The sequence below is a fragment of the Scyliorhinus canicula genome, chromosome 13 (genome assembly GCF_902713615.1).
Source record: "Scyliorhinus canicula chromosome 13, sScyCan1.1, whole genome shotgun sequence".
Lineage (NCBI taxonomy): Eukaryota > Metazoa > Chordata > Chondrichthyes > Carcharhiniformes > Scyliorhinidae > Scyliorhinus > Scyliorhinus canicula.
This window is the reverse complement of record NC_052158.1, coordinates 161,490,941-161,511,728: the sequence shown is the minus strand read 5'-3', so window position 1 is coordinate 161,511,728 and position 20,788 is coordinate 161,490,941. Positions and strand designations below refer to the sequence as shown.

The 20,788-nt window shown below is 48.7% G+C and overlaps 1 protein-coding gene across 4 annotated transcripts in view; it reads left to right on the top strand.

Moving 5' to 3' along the window:
• Positions 1-20,788, top strand: part of LOC119976243 (leucine-rich repeat-containing protein 31-like) — a 142,771-nt gene that overhangs the window by 41,123 nt on the left and 80,860 nt on the right. For all 4 annotated transcript variants that reach the window (XM_038816596.1, XM_038816595.1, XM_038816593.1 and 1 more), the window contains exons 5-6: positions 1,182-1,349; positions 2,646-2,813. In XM_038816596.1, the coding sequence (XP_038672524.1) occupies positions 1,182-1,349; positions 2,646-2,813 (336 nt within the window). The remainder of the gene's footprint in view (positions 1-1,181; positions 1,350-2,645; positions 2,814-20,788) is intronic.

Genomic DNA, 20,788 nt, shown 5'->3' with positions numbered 1-20,788 from the left:
AACGGCCTGTTCCTGTACTTTTCTTTGTTCTTTGTTCTATTACAATAACCGAAGTTCTGAAAGTGTGTTTTTTAGAGTGGAGTTTGGAAACTCATGTGACAGTCATCTGGGGGGATTCTGAGGGGAAATCCACAGACACTAACTTGGGTTCAGAGTGGAGAGTGAATTTGACCACAGTCTATCTTTGTGCTTCAATGGGACTTTGTGTTAATGGGATCATCGTAACTTCAAATACACTTTGTCAACCATGACAATATCTGTGTGTATTTGTTGAGCAACTGGGGGAGTAAAAGGAGTATTGCATAACAATCCAATTTTATTTTCATGTTTTATCAATGTTTTTTCTGCTTAAAACTAATTAGTAATTCCATGACGCTGTTCCCCCATATTTTATTTTAAGAAAGTAAACAGTATGGTCACGAGTTCCATTTTGGAATCTTCCTGTCCAGTTAAAACATCAACGGGGATTGTAACAGGAACATGGATGGCTGGGGGGGGGGGGGGGGGGGGGGGGGGGCAACTTGCAGGTGGTGGTGTTCCCAGGGATCTGCTGCTCTTGTCCTTCTAGCTGGTAGAGCTTTGGAAGAAGCTATTTTTGAGCGTGACAGGTCCATCGCTGCAAAGGAAGAACCTTGCATTCTTCCCAAGTGTGCTTTTCAATTTTGCGATATGTTATCTAGAAAAGGTCCGATCGTGTGCAGTTGAATATTTTGGTGTAGTTGGGATATTTTCACAGAATAAAAAGTATTTTTGCTCCCATCAGTGTGATAGATATGTTTGTAATGTTAAGGTTTGATTTAGTCAGTGTACAAGTTTCGGATTCCTTACCCAGTATCCCAAACTCTGGAAGGTCCAAAGAAACTGGGTCTCGCCCTGGAAAATGAGATCTCCATCATGCATTGCTTCCTGCCCATTGGGTAGTGGGACACGGAGCCCTAATCTTTGGGTCCAACCTTATTATTGGAATTAATGGTGTGGAAGCTAGCCTGGTTTGCCCCTCGTTCTTCCCTAATATTATCCATCATCTCCTGCGACCTTCCCCCTTCCTGACCCAGCGTCTAGGAAATCCACAAATGTGGCACACACACAGTACTGGGAATCCTGAATACGGGGTCTAGGGCCTTTGTATATTTTGAAGCCCATCTGGCAGTAATTACAACATCTATTGATTCTTATCTCAGCTGCCTTATTACAAAACCTGCCAAACCTGGAGGAATTGGACCTTTCTTGGAACGAGGAAATTGGCGGAACCCTCAAACTGCTGACCAATCACCTGCAACACATGTCCCAGCTGAGGGTGCTGGTCCTGGGCAGCTGCGGACTTGCTGAGCGAGATGTTTCTGATCTTGGTACGTCCACTTATTTCAGGTGCTTCCTCCTGTGCCACATCATTAAAATGATTACATTCAGGTTTATTTATAATCACCACATTTTCTTTCTCAGACATATCCTTTACCTGAAATCACTGGTTCTTATGGGTCCCAGTTCCTGAAGGTGCTGACTCTCACTGGGACACAGTTCCTGAAGGTGCTGACACTTACTGGGACGCAGTTCCTGAAGGTGCTGACTCTCACTGGGACGCAGTTCCTGAAGGTACTGACTCTCACTGGGGGACAGATCCTGAAGGTGCTGACTCTCACTGGGACACAGTTCCTGAAGGTGCTGACTCTCACTGGGACACAGTTCCTGAAGGTGCAGACTCTCACTGGGATACAGTTCCTGAAGGTGCTGACTCTCACTGGGACACAGTTCCTGAAGGTGCTGACTCTCACTGGGACACAGTTCCTGAAGGTGCTGACTCTCACTGGGACACAGTTCCTGAAGGTGCTGACTCTCACTGGGACACAGTTCCTGAAGGTGCTGATTCTCACTGGGACACAGTTCCTGAAGGTGCTGATTCTCACTGGGACCCAGTTCCTGAAGGTGCTGATTCTCACTGGGACACAGATCCTGAAGGTGCTGACTCTCACTGGGGGACAGTTCCTGGAGGTGCTGACTCTCACTGGGATACAGTTCCTGAAGGTGCTGACTCTCATTGGGGACAGAGTTCCTGAAGGTGCTGACTCTCACTGGGGACAGAGTTCCTGAAGGTGCTGACTCTCACTGGGACACAGTTCCTGAAGGTGCTGACTCTCACTGGGGGACAGATCCTGAAGGTGCTGACTCTCACTGGGAACAGTTCCTGAAGGTGCTGACTCTCACTGGGACACAGTTCCTGAAGGTGCTGACTCTCACTGGGGGACAGTTCCTGAAGGTGCTGACTCTCACTGGGAACAGTTCCTGAAGGTGCTGACTCTCACTGGGACACAGTTCCTGAAGGTGCTGACTCTCACTGGGACACAGTTCCTGAAGGTGCTGACTGTCACTGGGACACAGTTCCTGAAGGTGCTGACTCTCACTGGGAGACAGATCCTGAAGGTGCTGACTCTCACTGGGACACAGTTCCTGAAGGTGCTGACTCTCACTGGGAGACAGATCCTGAAGGTGCTGACTCTCACTGGGGACACAGTTCCTCAATGTGCTGACTCTCCCTGGGACAATGCCCAGAAGAATGATTTGATTTCTATAATATAAAGAGTCAAAAGAGCTATTTTGGCAATTAATTGGGAAATAAATGGAATGATAATTGAGAGATTACATTGCAGGTGAATGCATCCAACATTTGCCAAACATTGAAGAGATTGATTTATCCTGGAACAGAGATTTGGGAGGGAACCTATCTCTTCTCACTCGGATGTTCAATACAGTCAGTAAACTGAAGATTCTAAAGCTGATCGATTGTAACCTCACAGCAGACGACGGGAGAGCCTTGGGTAATTATTGATTATAAAATCTTAAATCAGCTGTTTAATTTACAGTTTCTCAAAACTTGTGCCTTGCAAATGTTTTTTTTTGTTTGTGATAATGTGAATTTTTATCTGCTTCCGTCAGACGAATATTATTGAAATTTACAAATTCAATCATTTCAGTTGTGTTAGTTCCTTGGACCTGGAAATGTTAAGATTTCAAGCACATGAACGATCATTTAGTCAACCTGGTCAATATTGGTGTTTATTTTGCCTTTTGTCAGCCTTCCCCTTAAAAGCACCAATTCACCGCGACGATTCCTTGTGTTCCCGACTTCTGCATTCAAGCCACTCCCTGGCTAAAGTTGTTTCTCCTGAATAATTGAATTTGTTGGTTATTATTTTGTATTTAAAGCCCAATTTCTGTCTTCCTCCATAATGGAAATATTTTCTTCATAATTATACTCACAAACCGTTTCCTAATTATCATGTGAGAGTGCCTTTAAGAAATGAGTGTTTTGTAAAATAGCTGTAGTGGATGTACCTTTAAGAAATGAGTGTTTATCGGATGGCTACAGTGATGTCAGAGCGTGGGTGGAGCTGGGCTGTCTGTCTGCTTTTACTTTCACTTTGGGCTCACAGCTACAGGGTGTGTTTAGTTTCGTTTTAGATTTGGAGAAGCTGCAGTCACAGCAGGATGTGTATGAATCTCTGCAAGCTAAAGAATGCTCATTTGGTGATTTCAAAGTGGTAACTGCTCTCGGTAGTGAAGTTAAACCTGATGTCTTTCTGTAAAAAGGTTTTATTTTTGTCTTGTGGATGTTGCAAGGAAAGATTAAGAGTTACTTAAGCACTGGGCTAAATCGCTGGCTTTTAAAGCAGACCAAGGCAGGCCAGCAGCACGGTTCGATTCCTGTAACAGCCTCCCCGAACAGTTGCCAGAATGTGGCGACTAGGGGCTTTTCACAGTAACTTTATTTGAAGCCTACTTGTGACAAGTGATTTTCATTCCATTTCATTTTCATTTCATTTCATTACAAAGTACTGTATTCTTTGGGGGATTTATTGGTGTTGATAGTTGTTAAGATGTTTACTGTGGGTTTATAAAGTGTTAACTGGTTTCATAAATAAACATTGTTTTAATTTAAAAGTGCTGTAGATTTCTGTTGCATCACACCTGCAGAGTGGGCCGTGTGTTCCACATAACCACAATCTAGTAAAAGTAGTGGGTCAGGTGAACTCCATGATACACATTGGGGTTCTCTAAACCCTCACCCATAACATAATGAAGAATGCCTCTATCAGACCACCCTTCAGTCTTCTCTTTTTTAGAGAAAAGAGGCTCGACCATTCGACCTTTTCTGATTTAATGAACCTCCCAGTTGCAGCTTTACTCAAGTAAATATTTTTGCCCCCTCTCTAATTCCTAAATCATCCTTTTTATAATAAAACCAGAACTCTTCGCTACTCTGTGTGATCTCACCATGATTCTCCACCAGTTTAACAACTTCTTTAGTTTTCAATTCTGTTCTCTAGAAATGAATCACACCTGATTTGTAGTTTTCTTAATAGATGCTTCAGCAGCAATAATAGGGAGGCAGATTATTATGTGAATGGGTGTAAATTGAGAGAGGCGGATACTCAGCGAGTCCTTGGTGTCCTCGTGCATCAGTCGCTGAAAGTAAGTGTGTAGGTACAGCCGGCAGTAAAGAAGGCAAATGGTATGTTGGCCTTCATAGGGAGAGGATTTGAGTACAGGAATAGGGATGTTTTACTGCAATTGTATAGGGCATTGGTGAGGCCACACCTAGAGTATTGTGGGCAGTTTTGGTGTCCTTATCTGAGGAAGGATGTTGTTGCTATGGAGGGAGGGAAGCGAAGGTTTACCAGGCTGATTCCTGGGATGGTGGGACTGTCATATGAGGAGAGACTAACTCAGTTAGGATTATATTCATTGGAGTTTAGAAGAGTGAGAGGGGATCTCAGAAACTTACAACATTCTAACAGGATTAGACAGGGTAGATTCAGAAAGAATGTTCCTGATGGTGGGGGAGTCCAGAACTAGGGGTCATAGTTTGAGGATAAGGGGTAAACCTTTTAGGACTGAGGTGAGGAGACGTTTATTCACCCAGAGAGTGGTGAGTCTGTGGAATTCGCTGCCACAGAAAGTAGTTGAGGCCAAAACGTTGTGTAATTTCAAGAAGGAATTAGATACAGCTCTTGGGGCTAAAGAGATTGAGGGATTTGGGGGGAAAGCAGGATCAGGGCATTGAACTTGATGATCAGCCATGATCATAATGAATGGCAGAGCAGGCTCGAAGGGCCGAATGGGCTCCTCCTGCTTCTATTTTCTATGTATGAACCTGCATTGTAGTTTGTGTGTCTGAACCCCTGGTGAAATTGTTCATCTCCGTTTCGCCATTGATTTTGTAAAACAATAGAACTTCCGACATTTTGTCAGCGAGAGAACTCCGCACCCAGAGCCTGGGGGGTTCAGTTTTTGCTGTCACTCGGGCGAGGCCTGATCGAGTTGGAAATGCCAGCTCCATAGAGATGTGTTGGCCGGGAGGGGGGTGGGGGGGCAAGCTTTGAAAATAAAATCAAAACAAACCACCCACACCCCACAAGCACTGCGACCCCCCCCCCCCCCCCCCCCCCACCACCGTCACGCACGCCTGTGTAGCCGGCTGAAAGCTATCCTCCCTGGTATCTCCTCTTTGTGCTAAACATGGATAGGATGGGTACAGAGGGATGCGGCACAAGGAAGTGTTGAGGGTTTGGCAACGGTTGGTATCATGACCGGTACAGGCTTGGAGGGCCGAAGGGCCTGTTTCTGGGCTGTATTGTTCTCCCTGGTGTGTTGGGTCATTTGACTTTGTGGCTATCCCAGTTTACACAATGGTCAGTGGATAGGCATATGGACGAGAAGGGAATAGTGTAGAGGGACTTTAAAGGGGTTTCACAGGACGGTGCAACATCGAGGGCCGAAGGGCCTGTACTGCGCTGTAATGTTCTATGTTCTATGTTCTAATGTTGGCTGACGATTCACAGATGGTTTCTAAGCGCTCCCATAGCTGCGCAGGATCTCCCGGTGTGGACGTTGATTGGCCTGCCCGCCCCCATCCATCAAACACCCCCACCCCCCACCCATCAACCGCCCCCATCAACCCCCTCCTCATTAACCTCCCCACACACCCCTCCCCCATAAACCTCCCCACTCCCCCTTCCCACATAAACCACCCCACTCACCCCTCCCCATAATCCTCCCCACTCACCCCTCCCCCATAAACCTCCCCACTCACCCCTCCCCCATAAACCTCCCCACTCCCCCTTCCCACATAAACCACCCCACTCACCCCTCCCCCATAAACCTCCCCACTCACCCCTCCCCCATAAACCTCCCCACTCACCCCTCCCCCATAAACCTCCCCACTCACCCCTCCCCCATAAACCTCCCCACTCCCCCTTCCCCCATAAACCTCCCCACCCCACCCCTCTCCCCGCACCATCAACCTTCCCACATCCCTAGCAGTTAACGGGAACCAGCTTTCTGAAATGTAGTATGATCAACCCCGATCTTTCATGGAACCCTTCCCTCACCCTGCGAATTTCGCCTTTTCTAAGTGCAGGAACTCCGTCAGATCCCCCAGCCATTCCGAGGCACAGGGTGCAGAAGCTGACCCCTCCCCCCCCCCCCCCCCCCCCCCCCCCCACCCCCCCCCCCCCCCCCCCCCCCCCAAGCTGCGAACGATCAATGAGGCAAAGGCTAAAACATCTGCCCCCGCTCCCACCTGCAACTCTGAATGACACCCCGTGGAAGGCCCCAAGGGACTGGGCTCTATGTCCACGTGCAGGACCGGCGACAGGGTGCTGAAGAACAACCTTCAAAGTTTCTCCAACTTTGGGTAGCACGGTAGCACAGTGGTTCGCACTGTGGCTTCACAGCGCCAGGATCCCAGATTCGATTCCCGGCTGGGTCACTGTCTGTGTGGAGTCTGCACGTTCTCCCCGTGTGTACGTGGGTTTCCTCCGGGTGCCCCGGTTTCCTCCCACAGCCCAAAGACGTACAGGTTAGGTGAATTGGCCATGATAAATTACCCTTGGTGCCAAAAATGGTTAGGAGGGTTCATTGGGTTACGAGGATAGGGTGGAAGTGAGGGTTTAAGTGGGTCAGTGCAGACTCGATGGGCCAAATGGCCTCCTTCTGCACTGTATGTTTTGTATGTATGTTCTATGACGAAAACATGTGATTGGCTAGACCTCTCCCACACCCCGCACAAATATCCTCCACTCCCTCAAACAGCCAGCTCACCTTCTACTTCATCAGGTGCACTCTGTGTACAGACTCAGCTGTATTGACCCCCACCTTGCACACAAAGTTGAGGCATTTACCCTCCGATGCACTGCAGTAACTCACCAAGGTTCCTTAGACAGCACCTTCCAAACCCACGACCACTACCATCTAGAAGGACAAGAGCAGCAGATACCTGGGAACCCCACCATCTGGAGGTTCCTCTCCAAGTCACTCCCCACCCTGACTTGGAAATATATCGGCCGTTCCTTCACTGTCACTGGGGCAACATCCTGGAACTCCCTCCCTAACAGCACAGTGGGTGTGCCTACACCTCAAAGACAGCAGCGGTTCAAGGAAGCAGCTCACCCCCACCTTCTGAAGGGCAATTAAGGATGGGCAATAAATGCTGGATTAACCAGCGACGCCCACATCCCGTAAAGGAATAAAAAAACTCACACCACAACCCCTCCTCCAGTAGCAGCTCCTCCCACCTCGCCTTCACTCCCTCCAGACAAACTTTATCCTCCTCCAAAATCCTCCCACAGATCATCGAGATTACCTCCCCCTGAACCCCATCACCCACAACCCCCCCCCTCCAGCAGAGGAGGGCCTGACCGATGGAAAGGTTGGAAAAACTTCTTTGCAAAATATACACCTGCAGGAACCCGAAACCCCCTCAAGCAGGGTCCCATACTCCTGAAACACCCCCCCCCCCACTCACGCTGGACCCCAAACTCCCGAACGCCCCCCCCCCCACACGGGACCCCAACCCCCCCTCATGCGGGACCCCATGCTCCTGAAACCCCCCCCCATGCGGGACCCCAAACCCCCCCCCACACGGGACCCCAACCCCCCCTCATGCGGGACCCCATGCTCCCGAAACCCCCCCATGCGGGACCCCAACCCCCCCCCCCCCACGCGGGACCCCAAATGTCTCCCCCAACTCCTCCAAACATGCAAACCGTCCGGGTTAGTCTTGTTAATTGTGAGGTCTTGGTCGTATTTTTGATGATGAATCGGTATTTTTGTCACAGTTGGGAGAAGATCTTCATGGGGACTTTGATATTGTTTTTGAAACATTTTCCTTTGCCCCCTGGTATGTCGGCCCCCTGGATTGAGTAGAGAGCCTGTGTGGAAAGTCCCATGTTGGCCATTCTGATGACATGTGGTATCTAACTCCAGGCTGTGCAATCACTCACCATTTAGACAAAGTGCTTCTTCCTGCCAAAATTTCCCATTTTCCCACATTATACTCCGTCTGCCAGATCCTTGTCGTCTCGGTTAACCGGTTTCTATCCGTTTGTAACCACTTTACATCCTCACAATTTCCTTTCTTGGCCGGGATTCTCCCTACCCGGGGGGGTCCCGGTGGGGCGGGGGGGGGGTCCCGGTGGGGCGGGGGGGGTCCCGGTGGGGCGGGGGGGGGTCCCGGTGGGGCGGGGGGGGGTCCCGGTGGGGCGGGGGGGGGTCCCGGTGGGGCGGGGGGGGGGTCCCGGTGGGGGGGGGGGGGGGGGGTCCCGGTGGGGCGGGGGGGGGGTCCCGGCGGGGCGGGGTGGCGTGAACCACTCCGGCGTCGGGCCGCCCCAAAGTTGCGGAATTCTCCGCATCTTTCGGGGTCAAACCCTCACATTGAGGGGCTAAGCCCGCGCCGGAGAGGTTTCCACTTCGCCGGCTGGCGTGAATGGCCTTTGGCACCATGCCAGCCAGGGTCAAATGGACTTCACCAGCCGGCGTAAGTCCGCGCATGTGCCGGAGCGTCAGCGGCTGCTGACGTCATACCGGCGCATGCGCAGGGGAGGGGGTCTTTTATGCCTCCCGCCATGGTGGGGGCGGAAGAGAAAGAGTGCCCCCACGGCACAGGCCCGCCCGCCGATTGATGGGCCCCAATCGCGGGCCAGGCCACTGTGGGGGCACCCCCCGGGGTCAAATTGCCCCGTGGGCCCTCCCCAGGACCCTGGAGCCCGCCCACGCCGGTCAGGTAGGTGGTTTAACCCACGCCGGCGGGAGAGGCCTGTCAGCGGCAGGACTTTGGCCCATCGTGGGCCGGAGAATCGCCGCGGGGGGCCCGCTGACTGGCGCGGCGCAAATTCCCACCCCCGCCGAATTTCGGGGGGTCGGAGAATTCCGACCCTTGTCTTTCTTTATGTCATTAGCACATTTAGCAAAACCATACCTTCAGTTCCATCATAAAAACAGAAGAACTAGGAGCAGGAGTGGGCCATCTGGCCCCTCGAGCCTGCTCCGCCATTCAATGAGATCATGGCTGATCTTTTGTGGACTCAGCTCCACTTTCCGGCCCGAACACCATAACCCTTAATCCCTTTATTCTTCAAAAAACAAACTATCTTTATTTTTAAAACATTTAATGAAGGAGCCTCAACTGCTTCACTGGGCAAGGAATTCCATAGATTCACAACCCTTTGGGTGAAGAAGTTCCTCCTAAACTCAGTCCTAAATCTACTTCCCCTTATTTTGAGGCTATGTCCCCTAGTTCTGCTTTCACCCGCCAGTGGAAACAACCTGCCCTCATATATCCTATCTATTCCCTTCATAATTTTAAATGTTTCTATAAGATCCCTCCCTCATCCTTCTAAATTCCAACGAGTACAGTCCCAGTCTACTCAACCTCTCCTCATAATCCAACCCCTTCAGCTCTGGGATTAACCTAGTGAATCTCCTCTGCACACCCTCCAGCGCCAGTACGTCCTTTCTCAAGTATGGAGACCAAAACTGAACACAATACTCCAGGTGTGGCCTCACTAACACCTTATACAATTGCAGCATAACCTCCCTCGTCTTAAACTCCATCCCTCTAGCAATGAAGGACAAAATTCCATTTGCCTTCTTAATCACCTGTTGCACCTGTAAACCAACTTTTTGCGACTCATGCACTAGCACACCCAGGTCTCTCTGCACAGCAGCATGTTTTGTTATTTTATCATTTAAATAATAATCCCTTTTGCTGTTATTCCTACCAAAATGGATAACCTCACATTTGTAAACATTGTATTCCATCTGCCAGACCCTAGCCCATTCACTTAACCTATCCAAATCCCTCTGCAGACTTCCAGTATCCTCTGCACTTTTCGCTTTACCACTCAACTTAGTGTCGTCTGCAAATTTGGACACATTGCCCTTGGTCCCCAACTCCAAATCATCTATGTAAATTGGGAACAATTGTGGGCCCAACACGGATCCCTAAGGGACACCACTAGCTACTGATTGCCAACCAGAGAAACACCCATTAATCCCCACTCTTTGCTTTCTATTAATTAACCAACCCTCTATCCATGCTACTACTTTAGCCTTAACGCCATGCATCTTTATCTTGTGCAGGAAGTTGGAAGGTAGTAAAACAGGGACAGAAGCAAAAGGAAGTAAGGGGGAAAGTGCAAGGCAGAGAAGACATAGTCAAAATTCAAAAAGGGCGACAGTACAAGGTACAGTGACTGAGCGGAGCTCAGTGAATAGGCCCAGTAATACAAAAAGGAGTAAAACTGGAGATGTTAAGATTCAAAACAGAGGTAAATAAACCAACATAAGTGTACTTTACCTGAATGCTCATAGTATTCGGAATAAAGTAAATGAGTTGATGGCGCAAATCATTGTGAATGACTATGATTTAGTGGCCATTACTGAAACATGGTTAAAGGATGGTCACGACTGGGAGTTAAATATCCGAGGGTATCAAACTATTCGGAAGGACAGAGTGGATGGTAAGGGAGGTGGTGTTGCTCTGTTATTTAAGGATGACATCCGGGCAATAGTAAGGGATGACATCGATGCTATGGAGGATAAGGTTGAATCCATTTGGGTGGAAATCAGGAGTAGTAAGACGAAAAAGTCACTGATAGGAGTAGTCTATCAGCCACCAAATAGTAACGTTATGGTGGGGCAGGCAATAAACAAAAAAATAACTGATGCATGTAGAAATGGTACAGCAGTTATCATGGGGGATTTTAATCTACATGTCGATTGGTTTAACCAGGTCGGTCAAGGCAACCTTGAGGAGGAGTTTATAGAATGTATCCGCGATAGTTTCCTAGAACAGTATATAATGGAACCTACGAGGGAACAAGCAGTCCTAGATCTTGTCCTGTATAATGAAACAGGATTGATTCATGATCTCATAGATAGGGATCCTCTCGGAAGGAGCGATCACAATATGGTGGAATTTAAAATACAGATGGAGGGTGAGAAGGTAAAATCAAATACTAGTGTTTTGTGTTTAAACAAAGGAGATTACAATGGGATGAGAGAAGAACTAGCTTAGGTAGACTAGGAGCAAAGACTTTATGGTGGAACATTTGAGCAACAGTGGAGAACCTTCCAAGCGATATTTCACAGTGCTCAGCAAAGGTTTATACCAACAAAAAGGAAGGACGGTAGAAAGAGGGAAAATCGACCATGGATATCTAAGGAAATAAGGGAGAGTATCAAATTGAAGGAAAGAGCATACAAAGTGGCAAAGATTGGTGGGAGACTAGAGGACTGGGAAATATTTAAGGGGCAACAGAAAGCTACTAAAAAAGCTTTAAAGAAGAGTAAGATAGAGTATGAGAGTAAACGTGCTCAGAATATAAAAATAGACAGCAACAGTTTTTACAAATATATAAAGCAAAAAAGAGTGGCTAAGGTAAATATTGGTCCTTTAGAGGATGAGAAGGGAGATTTAATAATGGGAGATGAGGAAATGTCTGAGGAACTGAACAGGTTTTTTGGGTCGGTCTTCACAGTGGAAGACACAAGTAACATGCCAGCGACTGATGGAAATGAGGCTATGACAGGTGAGGACCTTGAGAGGATTGTTATCACTAAGGAGGTAGTGATGGACAAGCTAATGGGGCTAAAGGTAGACAAGTTTCCTGGCCCTGATGGAATGCATCCCAGAGTGCTAAAAGAGATGGCATCTTCCCTACTACCGAAGTTGAGGACACTGGCCTATAATTACCCGCTCTCTGCCTACCTCCTTTTTTAAACAGTGGTGTCACGTTTGCTAATTTCCAATATGCCGGGACCACCCCAGAGTCTAGTGAATTTTGGTAAATTATCACTAGTGCATCTGCAATTTCCCTAGCCATCTCTTTTAGCACTCTGGGATGCATTCCATCAGGGCGAGGAGACTTGTCTACCTTTAGCCCCATTAGCTTGCCCATCACTCCCTCCTTAGTGATAACAATCCTCTCAAGGTCCTCACCTGTCATAGCCTCATTTCTATCAGTCACTGGCATGTTATTTGTGTCTTCCACTGTGAAGACCGACCCAAAAAACCTATTCAGTTCCTCAGCCATTTCCTCATCTCCCATTATTAAATCTCCCTTCTCACCCTCTAAAGCACCAATATTTACCTTAGCCACTCTTTTTTGCTTTATATATTTGTAGAAACTTTTACTGTCTGTTTTTATACTCTGAGCAAGTTTACTCTCATAATCTATCTTACTCTTCTTTATAGCTTTTTAAGTAGCTTTCTGTTGACCCTAAAGATTTCCTAGTCCTCTAGTCTCCCACTAATCTTTGCCACTTTGTCTGCTTTTTCCTTTAATTTGATACTCTCCCTTATTTCCTTAGATATCCACGGTCGATTTTCCCTCTTTCTACCGTCCTTCCTTTTTGTTGAATTGCATTGCATTGCAATCACTGGATTGCATTGGATTTGTTTATTATCACATGTACCAACGCACAGTGAAGGTATTTTTCTGCGTGCAGCTCAAACATATCATTTAGTACATGAAAAGAAAATACATAATAGGGCGACACAAAGTACACAATGTAAATACATAGACACCGGCATCGGGTGAAGCATACAGAGGTGTAGTGTTAATGAGGTCAGTCTATAAGGGGGTCATTTAGGAGTCTGGTAACAGTGGGGAAGAAGCTGTTTTTGAGTCTGTTGGTGCTGTTCTCAGACTTCTGTATCTCCTGCCCGATGGAAGAAGTTGGAAGAGTGACTTTGGAAATTTGGAGATATTGCAATTCCTTTGTCCAAATCATTCATGTATATTGTGAACAGCTGGGGTCCCAGCATTGAACACTGCGGTACCCCACTAATCACTGCCTGCCACTCTGAAAAGAACTTGTTTATTCCCACTCTCTGCTTCCTGTCTGCCAGCCAGTTCTCTATCCACGTCAATGCATTACCCCCAATACCATAAGCTTTAATTTTTCTCACTAATCTCTTGTGTGGGACCTTGTGAAGCCTTTTGAAAATCCAGATACACAACATCCACTGGTTCACCCTTGTCTACTCTACTGGTCACATCCTCAAAAAATTCCAGAAGATTTGTCAAGCACAATTTCCCTTTAGTGAATCCATGCTGGCTTGGACCGATCCTGTCCCCACTTTCCACATGCTCAGTTATTCCATCCTTGATAATTGACTCCAGCATTTTCCTCACCACCGATGTCAGGCTAACTGGTCTATAATTCCCTGTTTTCTCTTTCCCTCCTTTTTTTCAAAAAGTGGGGTTACATTAGCTACCCTCCAATCCATTGGAACTCTTCCCGAGTCTATAGAATGCTGGAAAATGATCACCAATGTGTCCAATGATCACCAATGTATCTCTGGAGCCACTTCCTTAAGCACTCTGGGATGCAGAACATCAGGCCCTGGGGACTTATTGGGTTTTAATCCCATCATGTTCCCCAATACAATTTCCTGATGAATAAGGATTTCCTTCAGTTCCTCCTTCATCCTGACCCTAACCCTAAATATTTCCAGAAGGTTATTTGTGTCTTCCTCAGTGAAGACCGATCCGAAGTATTTCTTCAACTGGTCTGCCATCTCTTTGTTGCCCATTATGAATTTACCTGATTCTCACTGTAAGGGACCTACATTTGTCTTCACCTGTCTTTTTGTCTTCACATATCTATTAGAAGCTTTTGCCGTCAGCTTTTATGTTTTCTGCAAGCTTACTCTCGTTTTCTATTTCCCCATTCTGAATTAAACCCTTTGACCTTCTCTGCTGAATTTTAAATGTCTTCCAGTCCTCAGGCTTGCTGCTTTTTCTGGCCAATTTATACGCCTCCTGGTTTCTCGTTCACTATGGTTGAGCCACCTTCCCCGTCTTACTCTTGCGCCAGACAGGGCTGTACAATTGTTGAAGTTCATCCATGTGTTCTTTAAATGACTGCCATTGCCTATCTACCATCAACCTCCTGAAGAAACCAGGTGCTTTCTTGACTACCTTGTACACCTGTGTTGCCACTTTGCTAGTTTATCCTTGCCAATGCTCTTACCATCAATGTTAGCTTTCTTTAAGTTCAAGATCCGAGTCTCTGACTTACTGTGTCACTCTCCATCTTAATGAACAAAGAACAACAAAGAACAATACAGCACAGGAACAGGCCCTTCGGCCCGCCAAGCCTGTACCGGTCATGATACCCCCTTGTCCAAAACCCTCAGCACTCCCTTGTGCCATATCCCTCTATACCCATCCTATCCATGTGTTTGTCAAGATGCCTTTTGAACGCCGTTAATGTATCTGCTTCCACAACCTCCCCTGGCAATGCGTCCCAGGCACTCACCACCCTCTGTGTAAAAAACCTGCCTCGCACATCACCTCTAAACTTTGCCCCACGGACCTTAAACCTATGCCCCCTGGTGACTGACCCCTCCACCCTGGGAAAGAGTGCCTGGCCATCCACTCTATCCATGCCCCTCATAATCTTGTAGCCCTCTATCAGGTCACCCCTCAACCTCCGTCTTTCTATTGAAAACAGTCCGAGTCTAATCAGCCTCTCCACATAGCTAACACCCTCCAGACCAGGCAACATCCTGGTAAACCTCCTCTGCACCCTCTCCAAAGCCTCCACATCCTTCTGGTTTGAAGATTTGATTTGATTTATTATTGTCACATGTATTAGTATACAGTGAAAAGTGTTGTTTCTTGCATGCTGTACAAACAATGCATACCGTACATAGGGAAGGGAGGAGAGACTGCAGAATATAATGTCACAGTTATAGCAAGGTGTACTGTAGAGAAAAGATCAACTTAATCCGAGGTAGGTCTATTCAAAAGTCTGATGGCAGTAGGGAAGAAGCTGTTCTTGAGTCGGTTGTTACGTGACCTCAAACTTTGGTATCTTTTTCCTGACGGAGAAGGTGGATGAGAGTATGTCCGGGGTGCGTGGGGTCCTTAATTATGCTGGCTGCCTTTCTGAGGCAGCTGGAATTATAGACAGAGTTAATGGATGGGAGGCTGGTTTGCGTGATGGACTGGGCTACATTCACAACCTTTTGTAGTTTCCTGCGGTCTTGGGTAGAGGAGGCTCCATACCAAGCTGTGATACAACCAGAAAGAATGCTTTCTATGGTGCATCTGTAGAAGTTGGTGAGAGTCGTAACTGACATGCCAAATTTCCTTAGTCTTCTGAGAAAGTAGAGTCGTTGGTGGGCTTTCTTAACTATAGTGTCGGCATGGGGGGACCAGGACAGGCTGTTGGTGATCTGTACACCTAAAAGCTTGAAGCTCTCGACCCTTTCTACTTCGTTCCCATTGATGTAGACAGGGGCATGTTCTCCACTACGCTTCCTGAAGTTGATGTCAATTGCCTTCGTTTTGTTGACATTGAGGGAGAGATTATTGTCATCGCACCAGTTCACCAGGTTCTCTATCTCATTCTCGTCATTGTTTGAAATTGTCATCAGCAAATTTGAGAATCGAGTTGGAGGGGAATTTGGCCACACAGTCATAGGTGTATAGGAGTATAGTAGGGGGCTGAGGACACAGCCTTGTGGGGCACCGGTGTTGAGGATGATCATGGGGGAGGTGTTGTTGCCTATCCTTACTGATTGTTGCCTGTGGGTTAGAAAGTTCAGGGTCCAGTCGCAGAGGGAGGAGCCAAGGCCAAGGCCACGGAGTTTGGAGATGAGTTTCGTAGGAATGATGGTGTTGAAGGCTGAGCTGTAGTCGATAGATTGGAGTCTGTCATGGGTGTCTTTGTTATCTAGGTGTTCCAGGGTAGAGTGCAGGGCCAGGGAGATGGCGTCTGCTGTGGACCTGTTGCAGCAGTAGGCAAACTGTAGTGGATCAAGGCAATCCGGGAGGCTGGAGTTGATTCGTGCCATGACTAACCTTTCGAAGCACTTCATGATGATGGATGTCAGAGCCACTGGATGATAGTCATTAAGGCACGCTGCTTGACTTTTTTTTGGTACAGGGATGATGGTCGTCTTCTTGAAGCAGATAGGGACCTCAGATTGTTGTAAAGAGAGGTTGAAGATGTCTGTGAATACCCCCGCCAGCTGATCCGTGTAAGGCCTGAGTGCCCGTCCGGGTACCCCATCCGGGCCAGTGGCTTTCCGTGGGTTGACCATCGAGAAGGCTGCTCTGACGTCTGCAGTGGTGATCTCAGATACAAGTTCATCCGAGGCTTCTGGGGTGGAGGGCTCACTCTCGCTGACCTCTTGCTCCCATGCCGGCGTGTACTGTGCGTCGCGGGTTCCACGCATGCACAGTGGCGCTGCCGCCAACCCGCACATGCGCGGGATCCTCCCTCAGCGCGCCGGCCACGACGCAACAGGCCGTGGGAGTTCAGGGGCCGACGCACAAGAAAATAGGCCCATAGAGCGCGAGGCCGGCCTGCCGATCGGTGGGCCCCGATCGCAGGCCAGGACCCATCGGAGACCCCCCGGGGTCAGAGCCCCCCCCCCCCCCCCCACAGGCAGCCCCCCGACCCTGCGCACAGAGTTCCCGCCGGCTGTGACCAGGTATGGACAGTGCCAGCGGGACTTTGCCTTTTTAGAGCAGCCGCTCGGCCCATCCGGGCCGGAGAATTGGCGGCCCGGCCGTGTAGAGCGACCTGCGACCACCGCCATGCCGATTGCGCCGAATCTCCGTGGAGAATCTCCGTGCCGGCGTCAGGGCAGCCTAGCGTGGTTGTGGGGATTATCCAGCCCGGCACCGGGAGTCACAGCAGGCCTCCTCCACTCCTGCTGGATCGTCATGGTGCCCCGGTTGGCACCGTCTACCCCAGCCACGCATGTCCCCCACCCCCTCACCCCGTCGGTGCCCACACCCCTGGCCGTCCGTCCCTGCTACCAGAGCCACCATTTGATGGCACTGCTCTCACTGGGGGCTGCCATCGGTGTGACCCTGGGTGTTCCCCCAGTGGGTGTCGCCGGTTGATTGGGTAGCTGGGAAGGGGGGGAGCAGCACCCACCCATACGGCCATTAACCCTGCTTTCACCCAGCGCCCCGGGTGGGTGGCCAACAAGGTGTCCGCTTGAATGGGGTCGGTGGGTGCGGAGAATCTGAAATTGGCGCGAAACCAACGTCAAAGCTGATTTTGGTGTCGGAGCCGATTTTCCGGCCGATCGGGTTTCGAGATTTCGCCGTGGAGCTACGGAGAATCCAACACCGCTATTCACAACCTTCCATTCAGAAAAACACCCATCTACTGCTACCCTTTGCCTTCTGTGACCGAGCCAGTTCTGTATCCATCTTACCACCTCACCCCTGATCCCGTGTGAATTCACCTTTTGTACCAGTCTGCCATGAGGCACCTTGTCAAAGGCTTTACTGAAGTCCATGTAAACAACATCCACCACCCTCCCCTCATCAATCACCTTTGTCATCTCCTCTAAAAACTCGATCAGGTTAGTGAGGCACGACCTCCCCTTCACAAACCATGCTGTCTATCGCTGATGAGTCCATTTGTTTCCAAATGGGTATAAATCCTGTCCCTGAGAATTCTCTCCAATAATTTACCTACTGCCCCTCCTAACCTTTTTGGGCACGAAGGGCAATTTACCATGGCCAAACCACTTAAGCTGCACATCTTTCAGCTATGGGAGGAAACCGGAGCACCCGGAGGAAACTCACACAGACACAGGGAGAACGTGCAGACTCCGCACAGACAGTGACCCAAGCCGGGAATCGAACCTGGGACCCTGGAGCTGTGAAGCAACAGTGCTAACCACTGGCTGCCCATGCTGTTATTAATTTCTTCCAACACCTTCCCTATGATGAATATTAATTTAATTGTAGTTTTATGCTTTCTGTCTCCGTATCTTTTTAAATAAAGGAGTTATATTCGCTATTTTCCAATTCATCCTGTCTCACCAGCAGGACAGACCCAGCAGAGGTGGCCGCACAGTGGGATACAGTCGGGAGGGAGTTGCCCTGGGAGTCGTCAACATTGACTCTGGACACCATGAAGTCTCAGGACTTCAGGTTAGGCACGGGCAAGAAAACCTCCTGCTGATTACCACGTGCCGCCCACCATCAGCTGATGAATCAGTTACTGCTCCATGTTGAACACCAATAGGTGGAAACACTGAGAGCAGCAAGGACACAGAATATACTCTGGGTGGGGACTTCAATGTCCATCACCAAGTGAGGCTCAGTACCACCACAGACCGAGCTGGCCGGGTCCTAAAGGACAATAGCTGCTAGACTGGGACTGCAGCAGGTGGTGAGGGAACCAACAAGAGGGAAAAACAAACTTGACCTCATCCTCACCAATCTGCCTGGTACAGGTGCATCTGTCCATGGCAGTATCAGTAGGCATGACCACCGCACAGTCCTTGTGGAGACAAAGTCCTGTCTTCACATTGACGATATCCTCCATCGTGTTGTGTGGCATGACCACCGTGCTGAATGGGATAGACTTCAAACAGATCTAGCAACTCAAGACTGGACATCCATGAGGTGCTGTGGGCCATCAGCAGCAGCAGAATTGTATTCAACCACAATCTGTAACCTCATGGCCCAGCATATCCCCCACTCTACCATTACCACCCATCCAGGGGACCAACCCTGGTTCAATGAAGAGGGCAGGAGAGAATGCCAGGAACAACATCAGGAATACCGAAAACTGAGGTGTCGACCTGGTGAAGTTACAACACAGGACTACTTATGTGTCAAACAGCACAAGCAGCAAATAATAGACAGAGCGAAGCGATTCCACAACCAACCCATCAGATCTCAGCTCTGCAGTTCTGCCACATCCATCCATGTGGTGGACAATTAAACAACTCACTGGAGGAGGCGGCTCCACAAATAACCTCATGTTCAATGATGGAGGAGCCCAGCCCATCAGTGCAAAAAACGGCTGAGACATTCGCAACAATCCACAGCCAGAGATGCCAAGTGGATGATCCATCTCGGTCTCCTCCAGAGGTCCCCAGCATCACAGATGTCAGTCTTCAGCCAATACGATTCTCTCCTCATGATAGCAAGAAGCGGCTGAAAGCACTGGACACTGCAAAGGCCCTGACAATATCCCAGCAATAGTCTGAAGATTTGTGCTCCAGAACTTGCCGCACCCCTAGCCAAGCTGTTCCAGTACAGCTACAACACTGGCATCTACCCGGCAATGTGGGAAATTGCCCAGGTATGTCCTGTACACAAGAAACAGGATAAATCCAACCCAGCCAATTACCGCCCTATCCGTCATCCATCATCAGCAAAGTGATGGGAGGTGTCATCAACAGGGCTATCAAGCGGCACTTACTCACCAATAACCTGCTCACGGACACTCAGCTTGGGTTCCGCCAGGGTCACTCAGCTCCTGACCTCATTACAGCCTCGGTTCAAACATGGACAAAAAAGCTGAATTCGAGAGGTGAGGTGAGAGTGACTGACCTCGACATCAAGGCAGCATTTACAGAGTATGGCATCAGGGAGCCCGAGCTAAACTGGAGTCAATGGGAATCAGGGGGAAAACTCTCCGCTGGTTGGAGTCATACCCGGCACAAAGGAAGATGGTTGTGGTAGTTGGAGGTCAATCATGGGCAAAAAGCTGACAGATGGAATTTAATGCAGGAAAACAAAAGGTTAGGTGTATTACGTGTGGGATTTGTAATGACAGGTTATTTTGTAATAAGAGGTTATTTGGGGTTTGAGTTACAGGTAAGTAAGTTGGATATAAAATTGCATTGTGTGGATAAGTTAGTAACTTGGTTTTTCAGCTGTTACATTTCAAAAGGGAGTTCAGAGATGACGAGGAACGTTGTCTGTTACAGGTTCACAGGGGAAGATATATTCAGTTTTATTGAGCTGAAAGTAGAGACAAAACAAAAAAAAGAAACATTTTCATATTTGGAGAAGTTCAGTTCAAAGAGATGTTTCCAGACAATGGAAACTGAGGTGAAAGGGGGAAGATATGTAACGAAAGGGATGTTTACCTGGGTGGAGCTGCTGTCTGGGAAATGCCTGAAAACCAGTTCCTTTGTGTGGGAGTGGCTGAGAAACTGGAAAGTTTGATTTGGAAGCAGCCACAGAAGGTTCAGCCAGGAGACACTTTGTTTTAGGAAGAGGTTTGTTTCTGAACCTGAAATCATGATGTGTCACAGTATCATCCTGTCATCGGCCGGAGAGGATGTCTGCTCCTGGTGCAAACACACCGTCACCCTCGGGTTTCCTGGCAGTGTGGGGAGGCTTCAGTCGGAACTTCCAAGTATCCCATATTCCTTCTTAACCGCCTTTATCTACCTGTCCACAAGCTCCACAAGGTCCCTCTGTTTCTCTGCGCCTCCTGGCTTCCTACCATTCATTGTGTATTCCCTGTCCTGTTACTCCTCCCAAAATGCATCACCCCAAAATGTTCAGGGTTAAAGTCCATTTGTCAGTGTTCTGCCCATCTGACCAGCCCGCCTATATCGTCCTGTAATCCAAGGCTTTGCTCCTCACTATTCGTGTTCCTGCGAATTTACTGATCATTTCCCCACATCCACAGGGACAGGAATGGTTGTTGCAGGTTCCAG